This window comes from Ciconia boyciana, chromosome 2 (genome assembly GCF_034638445.1).
Source record: "Ciconia boyciana chromosome 2, ASM3463844v1, whole genome shotgun sequence".
Taxonomy (NCBI): Eukaryota; Metazoa; Chordata; class Aves; order Ciconiiformes; family Ciconiidae; genus Ciconia; species Ciconia boyciana.
In genome coordinates, this window is record NC_132935.1 from 122777714 (window position 1) to 122791220 (window position 13507).

At 42.0% G+C, this 13507-nt stretch overlaps 1 protein-coding gene across 3 annotated transcripts in view; it reads right to left on the reverse strand.

Moving 5' to 3' along the window:
* The window catches only part of CNOT10 (CCR4-NOT transcription complex subunit 10), a 64687-nt gene that overhangs the window by 35842 nt on the left and 15338 nt on the right, over positions 1-13507 (reverse strand). For 2 of the 3 annotated variants that reach the window (XM_072853915.1, XM_072853914.1), the window contains exon 1: positions 2316-2467. The exons of the other annotated variant lie outside the window; for it this stretch is intronic. In XM_072853915.1, the coding sequence (XP_072710016.1) occupies positions 2316-2337 (22 nt within the window). In that variant the 5' untranslated portion in view covers positions 2338-2467. Of the gene's footprint in view, positions 1-2315; positions 2468-13507 lie in introns of those variants that run through there. 3 annotated transcript variants of the gene reach the window in all.

Sequence of the window (13507 nt, forward strand, 5' to 3'; positions counted from 1 at the left end):
AGCGTGTTATCAGTATTATTCTCATATTAAAATCCAAAACACAGCACTATACCAGCTACTAGGAAGAAAATTAACTCTATCCCAGCCGAAACCAGGACAGGTGTAACACACGGCACACCAGTCACCACCGACATGCTCCTATCCATACAGTAGCTACAATTATCAGCTGAAATATCTGAAACAGTGCAGATTCTCTGCTTTACAAATCGATTTATCGAGTCGATTTATCTCTGCAAATTGTATTTACACAGGGACTCATTTGTTTAACTTTTCATTTTGTCCAATTTTCACAAGTACAGAGCAACTCTAAAACTAATACTTCTCAGGCTAGTGATGAGGGGCAAAAGGGGCAACCTGGAAAAGGATGTAAAAAACAACTGCTCAGATTTTGATCTGGAGGAAGCTGCTGCACTGAGCTGGAAGTTACAGAAGCGAGTCAGGAAATTAACAATCCTGGGGCTGAGCAGCAGAAACACTATGTCACGGAGGCTTGTTTGCTTTGCACGAGCAGGCAGTTGGCTCCTACTGGAGAAGTTACATCATGGTGGACGTCAGAACTTTGGGAAAACTGGCTCTATGAGAGGAGAACAAGGAAAAGCATGAGACTGCCACCTGAAAAGGGAGATTGCTCTCCTCATCGGCTTGCTGCCACATCATATAGGCAACAAGAAGGCACATCTCCCACATACACATACCCGGAGACACCTGGAGAGTGACTGCAATCATTATCCTTCTCATACCTGCTCTCCATATCTCCAAGGACTGCTGTTCCTGAGCCCTCTTGTTCCTAGGTCCTGTAAATTACATCTTGCATGAACTGTGCTGTTGAATACCAGAGCACCTCTGGAATTATTTTTTATTTCCAAACTCTACAGGCAGGGGGATAATCTCTTCCTTGGAAGGGGAGGAATCTATAACATGACTCTTGATCCAAAAGCATTTTGAAGGGTATGAAGACCAGCCAGAGTGTTCAGCCTTTTATAAGACAGTGACAGTTTGTGGCATCAAGACTACATTCTTCTATTAAGCACTGCACTACGAGTATAAATATAACAGACTTCTTCAACGTTGTGCAATAAAAAGCAAACACTTTTCAGTGGAAAGTTACTTGTAACTCACTGCTGTGAGCAAGTACAGTATGTAGACTATCTTGCCATAGCTCACGTCTTTGATTCATTTGGGCACACACTTTTCTTTTAAGCAAGTACAACTGAAAAGTTCCTTCAACACTTCCAAGAACAACAATAATAAGACATAAAAAACTTAATGTCCTTTTTTTTTCTTGTAGTTTAGGAGAGGCTTACAGTGCTTATAAATAAACACAGGATAGTTTAGTACACATCACTCAGTACAGTACACTAATTTTTCCCACAATCATTTTCAGATACTGAGCAGTTTCATATTTAGCATCCAGAGAAAAAATGCTTGAGGCAATTTTAAATAATGCTGCCACCATGTAAAACCAACTGAAAAAAAATGAAGAACACAGATCCCTTTGGCTTTCCTCCACATCACCCTCTTCTCCGTCCCCACTGAGCTGCCATCTGAGGGAAGGACCTTTCCTGCAAAGAGGACTTCTTGCATGAAGGGTAATCTTACGGGAAATGGACGAGCAGTAGCTTATGAATGCTAATGAGTTACACAACAACTGTACTTGAAATTTACTTGGGTGTTTACCAGAAGATGATTTATTTTTTAATCTCGGTGATTTCTCTCTACAGTGTCTTTTCAGGCCGAGTTTAGGAAAGACCCACTAGTGCCCTGAAACTAAAGTGGAAACTCAGAAGGAATCGGACCGAACTCCAGACATTAAGCAGCAGCACGAAGCGTTCAAATCTCCCCAGCACCTTCCGAATGCTCCAGTTTCACGAATTAAGCCAGAAGATCAACTTCTGTAGCGGTTATTAAGCCCTGGGAGACACCCACCCCCGCCAATACGTCCATAACTCCCTCCCCACCGAGCCCTTCCAGGCCAGGAGGGTGCAACAGCTCAGCCCCCCTCGCCGAGGGCACGGAGGGCCCCGTCCCCACACGGCCCAGCCGGCGAGCCGCCAGGGCACAGGCCCACAGGCGGCGGGCCTCGCCAGCACCTCACACCGGCCACCTCGGCCTCCGGCGGCCCGCAGTCCTGCCGCCGCGGGGGCACTACTTCCTCGGCGGAAGGAAACAGCACAAAGCAGGCGAGGCACCCTTTCTCCTTCCGCCCGGGACGTACCGGCACTCACCGCCCCCCGCGCGGGAGCGTATCCCTCCGCACCAGGCGGCCGAGGCCCGAGGCGGACACGGCGGACGGCGGCGGCTCCCCTCGCACTCACCCGCAGCCTTGTCCGCCGCCATCTCCCCCGCCGCGCCGTGCGGCCGCGCCGTCCGAGCGCGCCGATAGGGCCGAGGCTCCCCCCGCTGCGCCGAGCGCTGGCCGCGCCACCGCCAACCGGCCGCTGCCCCCCGGGACTACTTTGCCGCCGCCACCGCCCTCCGCGCGCCGAGCCCGCCCCGCTGACTGCGCCACTCGCTCCTATTCGCCCGCCGCTTCCGGGTTCCCGGCGGCCTCGCGACGTCCGGCAGTTGCCGGGGGACCGCGCATATGACGTCAGACGCGGCAGCGCTTCCTGGCAGCGGGGGGGGGCTGTGGTGCTGAGGGTGGCGAGGCGCATGCGCGTCGCGTCCCGCCCCGGGGGCCGTCGGGGGGCGGCGCCATGTTGCCGGCTCGGCCGTGTGGGAGCTGCGTGCGCGGTAGCGGCCTGGGCGAAGGGTGCGGGCCGTGTCTGTGTAGATGCTCTCCGATTCTTCCGCGGCACTGCATTGATTGGCAGGTGTCGGCCGCTGTCTCGAACGTATTTTGTCTTTTTTGCCCGGTGCTGGGATGCCCTCCGGAGCAGCCAGTGCCAGTAGCCGTGACCCGGGGGCTTCCTTCAGGTGTCACCGGCTGGTGACGAAGAAACCTGCAAAATACTCACTAGTTTATGTGGATTATCAGCCTGACTATCTGCAGTGTTGTTACGGTGCTCATCACCATAGTAATGAAGGCAGATAAGGTGGCCTCGTGTCTGCATCCTGAATTCCTTCCTAAATGGGTGTTTGAGCACCGGCTCGGTCCCCCCAGGAGACCCGGGGAAGCCCAGTTTCACGCGGCGAGTTTCAAGTGTCCTTGTCATTCAGTGCACTGGGGGCGAAGTAACCCTCATCAGACTGAAGACTCCAATTAGCACTTATTATCTTTGTCATTAAAGTACCAGACATGGGATAAATGACATTTGCAGCGTTACAAATACTAAATATTCTTAAGTGTTTATGACTTGGATATACTATATATAGTATTTGAGTGTTCACCTTTGCCAAGATGTATCTTTGTAGGCTCAGCAGCCCTAATATTGTTCTGACTCTTGGGTGGGGACGCTGTGGACGAGTCTAGAGGAGCCACCTTCTCTTTTGATCCCCTGTTGTTACATACAGTGGGAGGTGGGATGAGGTTAGGAGAAGGGGCCCCTGGAGTGTCCCGGCACCAGAAGGCTCCCTGTGTTTCTGTCCCTTGGAGTCAAGCTCCTGAGACACAGGGACAGTTACCCTTCATTGCCATTCTGTGAAGGTGAGTTTTCATCATGGTGCTCTCTGTGTGCTTCCTCTGTGTAACAGTGGGGTTCATGTAAGACACTGCTTCCATAGTTTTGTCATCTGTTAATATGGGAACGCTTTCTTGTATTATTTCTCCAGATGTGGTTCTCCAAGACTTCCCCCTTCCTCATTTATTCCTGTTAAACATTGACTTGTTTTTCTACTGGTGACAGTAAGCATGGATACACCCGATTCTGATTAACAGATTCTGCATTACATGATTTTGACCTTGTTGCCAGGTAGACAACATTTGTCAAGAAAGACCAGATTTGAGGATGAAATTTGTCCTTGGGGAAGTCGATGGCAAAAGTGATTTAGTGGAAGCAGGATTTCTTCATACTGGTCTTCTTGTGGTACGCCTCCAGCTCCCATGTTTTCCCTAACTCTGCTATGGGGCATCTCAGAGAAGTAAGGTTTGTAAGGAAAGGTGATACTTTGTTTAACAGAGGGATACAGTGGAAAGAAACAGGATTTTAGACACACCAGCTCTGAACACCTTTAAACCGTCACAGCTTTTGATGAGCCAGGCCCGGTAAAATGAAAGATTCTGAAAACATTATTTCAGGAATTTCAAGAGTAGCATAATTCTTTTTATTTTGTAATTGAAATTCTGAATATTCCAGATTATGTTTAATGACTTCTATTAATCACCACTTCTCCAATTCCTCTTCACTAAACTCTGATCTTCAGACTTTCTTTTAGACATATATATATATGAGAGAATCCTGCAATCCTTATTCATAAGTATCTTATTCCAAGTCTCTGAATTTGTTGTATCTTCTTTTGTAAGAAATAGCTGCTGGCCCAGACCATTAGGCTCTATCTGTATTAGAGAATATCTGCCAATAAAGTTGTAATAGCAAGCCCTCCTAATGTGTATATATTTACTAGTGTAATTATTTATTTATGCTGGCACATTATTTATTTATTTGTACACATGTATATGTAAAAACCATGCTGTTTTGGTAAGCAATAGAACCTATAAAGGTAAAAGCACTGTACTACTAGTGTTAACTACACATTCTGACTTTTATCAAAACAAGAAAGTCACCAAAAATCCACCATGAGTACAGAACAAGAATGTCTAACGTGGACCTGATGTGAATGTATGTCTCCCTCTCTCTCAGGCTTGGTACAGTGTTTATTGCCAGTATCTAAGCAGTAGTCTGCTTGTTCCGGAGCGTGCTGCATCAAAATAGACACCACAATGAATTTACTGTTCCCTACTGTAGCTTTTCTTTAACAATCTTGTCAAAGCTCATTCAGCTTCAAGTATGGCAGCCCTGGTATCCAGCTCCTCATCTCTTCTACATCATGACATCTAGAGGACAGTCATGAGAGTTTGCTTTATCCATCATGCTATGATTTTACCGCAGGGCTTGTTTACCTGGGGGGTACTTACAGCAATCCTTGGTATATCTTCCAGCATCATTTTGCCATGTTTGTGGCTTGTAGTTCCAAAATAATCTTTTTTTTCCATTTCTAAGGCATAGACAAAGCAATTTTTGTCAGCTGTTCTTTTTTCTTTTTTCAGTACGGATGATTTTAAAAAGGAACTCAACACAAATAAAATCAGGTCTTTCTCCCCCTTTTTATTAATAATCAAATCTTAATTGCGCTTCTGTGTGGAGGGTGCTGAAGGAAGGGAAGAGACACCTGCCCTTTATTACAGTTCAAGCATACAGTCATGCAATCAAAAATGTTGATATTTTTCCTTCAAAAATATTGTGATAGCATCACTACCTTCCTCTAAGGACAGGGGAGAGAGTTTTTTGACTACATGTATGTATAGTTTGCATTCTGCCTGAGGTGTAGTAGATCTTGCCAAGTCGGCAGACCACAGAAAGAGTCTCTGGTCTCAGTGAGGCAGGTACGCCACCTGCTGTGGAAGATACAGAATAAAATCAAATACCATTTGAGAGAATAAAAAAAGTGTGACAAACCCCACTTCTCCTAAAATATTACCTCTCCTGGAGTTTTGTTTTTTTCAGGAAAGAAATTACCATGATTCAGGCTTTTAGCCCAAAACTCAGTTTGAAAAAACAAACATGGGACAGAGATGGGGAGATTTTTCTAGGTTTCTTTTGCCCATTTCTAGGCTACATCAAAAGAAGCCAAAAGGAGCCAACTGTAATTTGTAATGTGCAAGAGCGGGGGTGAAGTTTCCGGAAGAATAAAGCATATCTGCTCACAGACAGAGAGTAGTCCCAGCATCTCATTCCTCCCTTGTACAGTACCTTACTTTAGTAGACTAGATTAAGTAGAAGTAGGCCAGGGTTTCCTCTCCGATTCTGGCCCCACAAAGCAAACTTTTCAAGGCTCTATTTTAAGTTCTTGCAGACTCAAAACCAGCAAGACAGCAATCTCCTACCTGGCCTTGCAGCAGTAGATGTAGATAACCTCTCCACTGATCACATGAGCAAGACCTGGCTAGCAGAGGAGAAAATCAGGATTTGCGACATCCCCAATCACTGTCAGACTATGGAAGAGAGAGGAGTACGGCCAGCTCCAAAGGGAACTGTGAAAGTTACAATTCTTTTGCCAGATAAAACAGTATGGAAATCTCGGCAACACTTTGTTAGCCTAGTAAATTCCAAAATACAAATGTTTTAATGTAAGAAATACTTTCTCTGTGTCGTGGTTTAACCTCAGTTGGCAACTAAGCACCACACAGCCGCTCTCTCACTCCACCCCTGGTGGGATGGGGGAGAGAATTAGAAGAGTAAAAGTGAGAAAACTCGTGGGTTGAGATAAAGAGTTTAATAGGGAAAGCAAAAGCTGCGCACGCACACAGAGCAAACCAAGGAATTCATTCACTCCTTGCCATCAGCAGGCAGGTGTTCAGGCATCTCCAGGAGAGCAGGGCTCCATCATGTGTTACCGTTACTTGGGAAGACAAAACGCCATCACTCCAAACATCCCCCCATTCCTTCTTCTTCCCCCAGCTTTATATGCTGAGCATGACGTCTTATGGTATGGGATATCCCTTTGGTCAGTTGGGGTCAGCTGTCGTGGCTGTGTCCCCTCCCAGCCTCTTGTGCACCCCCAGCCTACTCGCTGGTGGGGTGGGGTGTGAGGAGCAGAAAAGGCCTTGACTCTGTGTAAGCACTGCTCAGCAGTAACGAAACCATCCCTGTGTTATCAACACTATTTCCAGCACAAATCGAAACCATAGCCCCATACTAGCTGCTATGAAGAAAATCAACTCTACCCCAGCCAAAACCAGCACACTCAGCTATTAATAGGGCTTGCTAGCCTTTGCCACTCCAGAGTTTAAAAGCTTTCAACCCCTAGGTGGCACTATCTAGTAAAGTAAGGCACGTTTAAGTACTATTTTCCCCCTACAGATGGAGTTCTTATTTAAAATGTAAACTAGTGTAAATTTGAGTATGTTGAATGCAGCTATTAGTCTCAGCTTGGTAATCCTGTTTTTCTGAATCTGTCTCTCAAAGTCAATAAAATATACTGCTGTGAATCTCATTTAAATACAGTATTTTTGCTTTCAGAGTGCTATGGAATATGTTTTCCTGGAAAATTATGATGCATGACAAACTATTACACTTTTTGTTCTGTCTGTGAGCAATGGATAAACCAGCATAGGCTGTGTTTACTTCAGCAATTCACTTGGAACAGAAGGAGTAGATTGACAGCTGTAAACAGCTGATGCTGAGGTTCCTCACATCTCCAGTATATTCTCACACAGGGGTTATCTTGCATGAGGTGGGGACTGGCCCAGTACCACACATCTCCATTACATATTTTGAAACTCCCTGGAGGAAAGCTATCTCACAAAACTTTAATTCCTCAACCACAGGACTTCGAGGAAGCAGCAAGTTCCCCTTTCACCTGTCTCATGCAGATATGTTTCACACCAGCCTCCACTGTCTACATAAAAACTTCACAGGCAGAAGGAAGCCCTCTAATTTTTCTCACTCCTGCAGCTTCTGAGTGACACTGTTTTACTTGTTTCAGATCCTGCTCTTCACTCTGATGACAGAACATGCATTGCTTGGTGGTCCAGGGGAGGAACGTTAGTCTCCACCCTGCAGCCACAGTAGCAGTGCCAGGAAAATACCTTGAGTAAGCTCTTCTTACACCTTGCTTTCACAGATAAAAAAAGAGAGGCAGAATATCTTTCTGGTAGTGCTTACCGCCGTGACAGCTTTACGCACAGTCAAATAGAGATGCTGAACGTGGGAGACAAGCTTAGACAGACAGGACCCCATCATCGTTGCGATGTGGAAAGAGAAGAAGCGGGTGCAAAACTTCTGGGTGCAGGGGTATACCACTGAGAAACATAGAGAACAATGGAGCATAAGGGATTTGGAGGAATGATGCCACAATATCCTCAATAAATTTCTGATTCCCCTTTTGAAGAGAGGTGCTCATCTTTTCCTCATACCTGATAAATAACTCCTTCATGGCATCACGTACCTCCCCCTTCCCTTGTTCTACATCTGCTCTGATTTTGCTTGTGCATGGTATTGTTACGTATTTTCTCTCCATTTGGCTCTCGTGATAGCTTCATTATCTTTTTCTGTTAATCAGTTTAAGTCCAGGGATCACCCAAATTGTGCTGTGTTTTAAGACTTTTCTAGGATAAGAAACAAAAAATTGTTTTATATAATCTTTGTCATTTTTCCCTTCTGGTGTCATCCAGAAGAAATTTGCGCACCCAATTACAGTTAAACTGGAAATCAAGGTAGTTGTGGAAGGAAAACTATACATTTATCACCATACATTTTGCGTTGTTTACTTTCCTGCAGAGAAGGCTCACCTAAAGCTTATGGAACTTTGGTTTCCACTTAAATGCTCAAATTGACAGAATAGCCTTTATTTCAACGGAAGTCTCCTAAGGCCCAATCTTTAATTTGCAGACGGGCAACATTTCCAGTGTTACACAGTTAAGAGCAAAAGGATCAGGTCTCTCAAACATTTTGTTATTACATCAGTGCCTTTTAGCACAAGCAGGAACTGATTTATTTGTAACAGTAGCATGTCTGCATGACGTATGTGTTTATGTCCAGTGTGTCAAGTACTACTTTATGCCCTTCTACATTGCAGAGCGCTTTGACCCTTTCTGAGATGCAGAAATAGAAAGTGAATGTACCTGTGCCAAATCAGAGGCTTTGAGTAAACGTTGGTTCTTTCAGCCCAGTCTTAAGAATTCTTCCTGTGCCGGCCTAAGCTGATATATACACTTTGTAGGGAAGTCTAACACTTGATGTCCTTGGTATTGCAACAGCTAGGAAGCCAGAGTTTATTGAGAAATTATGTTATGTCTCCAGGCAGGAATAATCTATAAATCGAAAACAAAAGATAAGTAAATTCTTACTAATTACTTGTTTATGGTAGTTATTATTCTCAGCATTTCTCCAGACATTCAGAAAGAGAGGGTTTCTCGCTTGAGAAGTATAAAGCAATTCTTTTTTTCACTAAAGATGCAGATGAAGTATTTCACTGATAAAGCCTATATGAGATGTTGCAAAAGCCAAAGACTGCGTTCAGTACAGTTTTTCTACCTTCACACAGTGCAGGAGAATGTTTGTGTACGTTCTCATTATGCTTCCTTTTTTTAAAAGTTCTTACAGGCATTTAAGTACATTTAAAGTATTTTTTCCTCCAAAACTTTTAGGAACTTAAAATATAAGATTGAGTGTATTTTATGTGTCACACAATTTCCTGAAAGATGTTAAGACAGCTCTGATGGAGTTGGTTTTTTAAGAGATAGGGGGTTTGTTTATCTATTATTTGCCTAAAGTAGTAGGCCTCTGTAAAACTTGCATCTAAATGCTTTCATACTGCACATCTGCAGATCATATGCAGATATCAAATTTGTTTGTTTGTTGTGAAAACCAAGAGGAAATACCCTGTTGGCAGCTACTGTTGTTCTCTGTGTGAGACTGCAAGGTTCTGACTCAGGCGGTCTCCAGTTCAAGGTGAAACCTCAGTATTTAATGATACATGATTAAATAGAAAGGTTTTCTCTTTTCTGGATTAAATTTTAACTTGCTGTGTTACATATGAGGAATAAAATATTGTGTATGATCCTGGATGAATCCAGGACAAAAATCCCAATCCATATCATGTTCTCTTTACTTGTAAAGATCAATGGAGATTTATTTTGTTTCAATAGTTCATGTTGGCTCTTGAAGTTCCAACTATATTTGACTATAGTAGTAATCTCTGAAAGCTATTTTAGCTTCTTTCTAACAGTCCTTTCTGCCTAATCAAAGTCAGTTGTAAATGCATATGGCTTCAAAGGAAGGAGAAAAAAAAAGCATAATGAAAATAGTCACATGTTTCAAAATGTTAAAAAGATGGAAAGCTATTTAAAAAACAAAACATGTCTCAGGAGCTAGAGAATCACTGCGGACTGACATATGGTAATCGTATGTCAGCATATGCCTGGGCTGCATCTACAGCATATATCCATTTGCTAAATTCTATTTGTGTCCAAAGTTGTAGCAAGAAGATCAAGTTTCAATGCAGTTAGAAGAATGTAGAAGCATGTCTATATGTTTCATTTTTAATTTTCTGTAGAAGCAATCTTGCACATTATTTATTCTTTCCTTGCTCCTTTCCCTGACCTCAGAGACCATCCTGACAGTTAAAATAAATTTACCCATCTCACCCCATGTTAGGTGGGACCAACACTAAGATTAACTAGAAAATAGGCACTACAGACTTTCTGAAGTTTTTACGGTTTTTGGCCTCTGTGAGAAGAAAACTCCAATCTGTTCAAGTTGCAGGGGGAAAAGATTCAAAAGGTGCAGTGCATACAAACATGTGAAATTAGGAGAGGGGAAAGAGTTTCCGCTCCCTACTCCAAATCTAATAATTTAATAACCTAATCACTGAGTCATTGTGTATATTTCTTTCTGGTTTCTAGACCAGAAATCCTATTCTAAACCAGAGAAATCTCCCTTTGGAAAATTTTACTGAACTTAATATAATTTTAGTGTCAATTAAATAGAAATATTAGAAAAGTGCTGGGAAATTTCCAATGCTAGTCAGCCGCAAACTAGCTGAGAGATATGAGCTAACCCCATTTCTCATGTTGTTTCCCAAAGAAACATTCCTTCCTCCATCCCAAAGTTGAAGACAGCTGTTTGTTCCAGTTTTAGGGCCCATATTAGAGCTGATAAACTATATGTTTGACTATTCCAGCAACTAGAAAAGTAGGTTATTATGAGCTGCAAATAACATCAACAACTGACAGTAATAATAGTGAATATTGTATAATACTTGATGGGCCTAAAGTTTCTTCCATAACTCAAGTGTGAACATAACTTACCATAACTTCTTCCATAACTCAAGTGTGAAAGTGAACATTTTACTTGAGGGTACTGCATGATTGTGAAATAGGCTTGAGTGAGAAGAGAGACAAAGCTGTAGAACTTCCAAGTGTAGTTTGATAAAGTAGATAAAGTAAACGGAGCATGTATTTCCTTTCTATGCGGAAAGATGCAATGAAGAATTTAGATTTCTAATCAGAAGGTCAGGGAATGGATTCTCCTCTCACAATAAATCCAAAATAATTTTGCCGAAGGAGTATCACTAGATTGACACTGCTATACTAGAGATGAGAAATTCACCTGCATTTTTGAGTCTCAAGCATGAATGAATGCAGCCGACCAGTGAAGCAATCATTTAATCATTCGGTTTCATTAAATGGGACACAGGATAACTACATGTATCAAGAGCTAGCAAAAGGAAAGCTACTTTTAACATGCATAGATCCTGGGATTAGACAATCACCAGAACTTCTGCCCGAGGATTGTTGCACTGAAATCTATTGAAGGTTATTATCATAACCAAACATGGTGGTGGTGGTTGAGGAGAGGCTGTGTGATATTTACTGCAGTTTCTGCTTCACTGCATTACCTCGTAATGACATTAGCACATATTTTACATTCTGTGAGGGGAATGCTTCCCTCCTCTCTACTGCTTAGAAACAGTGAAGAGATGAGATCTGACACTTGAAAATGCTATAGTGCTGTGACCTCGTCAGGGTATAAGATGGTCTTGGTGGATGCAAAAAATTCAGCTGCCTGGAGTATTTTTGCTTTGTCCAGCTGGCGTCCTACCATCTCCAGTACGATCTAAAATACTAAGCTGCTTCCAGACAGCATTGCTTTGTTACTCACTTGACTTTACTAGCCTTGTCAGAGTTAATTGGATTTGTGACATGGTCAGATGTTTATTTCATGATTCTGTTGTCCCTTGCCTTACAGGACCTATATGCCAGGGGAAACTGCAGTACACCTAGCAAAGACTAAAAATATGAAGAGATACATGGACATGCTGTCAAAATTTTTAGGAACTAAAATTTAAGGAAATGTGTGCTTGAAATGCATTTTTTTATTCTAATCTATGCCAATATTGTCACTTAGCTCCTGATTTATCAAGATAATTAGAGCACTTACAAATCTTTTTATTAAAATATATCCATAGCTCTCTAGACAGTCTAATATCACACTCATTAGCTTGGTCAGGCATAAATACCCAACTAAATCTTACTGTAGATGAATGATGTTTTGGGGAAGAATGCACATAAATCACAGAAATATGAGGTTACACTTCTGGTAAAATCTCTTCATTTATTAAGTATTAGAAAAACCTATACTGTTTATTAAAGCCACTGCCTACAGCCATAATTTTATTATACTTTCCTTTGTGTAATAACTTTTATATTTTGTATATGAGATGACAGTCTCAGGCTGTAAAATAGCTCTTGTGCAATTCACTTTCTAAATCTTTGCTACTACTACTAATGTAATATTTTGCTGTAAACATTTTTAAATACAATGAAAAACAGGTATCATTAATTGTGATAAACAGTAAGTGATTTAAATCAAAAGCCACGAAAGAAGAGGAATTAATTTACATCCACTGCAAAAAGCATGAGTTTGGGTGCAGATTCACTAGAAAGGATTTATTCTGAAATGCAGTATATTGGATTACAGAAGTTTTGGTTAGACAGGGGGCACACATACACACTCACACCCAGAGCATACCACTATGGAAGTCACAGTGGATACAGTCTTTTCTTCAGGCTTGGAACAAGAGTAAGTCAACCACGTTTTTGGGTACAAAGAACGTATAGAAATAGCTGAACATTCATTCGTGTGTCAGCATGAGCTAAATTTCATAGATTTTATATGATATTAAGAGCAACTAGAGGGAGAAAGAGACAGACTGACAAAGCAGTTAAGCATGGGCTTAACTAAGTTTGTATCTAAATCCTCATGAAGTCAACAGCTACGCAGTTGGAGGTATGCCAGTATATAGCTGAAGATATGACCATCATAGTCTATTCTATATAAGCATGCTGTTATTAAGTTTATAAGCAGAAATCGAGTTAGGCAACTACTTTTAATCTGTAAATGTTGTGAAAAACATGTTAGCAAAATTTTTATATTGACTGGTGCAAAAGAATAATAAAATCAAAGAGAAACTACTTGTCATAATTTCAGCAAAGAACAGTGTGTATGATTTATCTTTATTTCATTCTAATTTTATTATTAGCATAGCTCCAATGCTTTCAATACACAGAGCTGGAGGAGCAGAGAGGCAAATCAATTGAGCTTATTTTCATTTTGGACAGCTCATTGGAAGCATCTGCTAAATGCACAACAAGGCCAACCTTCTCCACCCCAACATATTGTATTAGCTGAGAAACAGGAAAGGAATTCTTTTTTTTTTTTTAATTATAGTGCTTCCATCCTTTGTACTGGTTTTGATGAGCCATTGGTCCAATCAAAGAAGGCCACATTTGGTTCTTCAGTTCTTGCACTGCTAGATAACATTGTATAAGCAAAAAGATTATCCACCTAGATTCTGAAACCATTATTCTACCCAACTAGGACCTTTAGAAATGGACTTACTAATT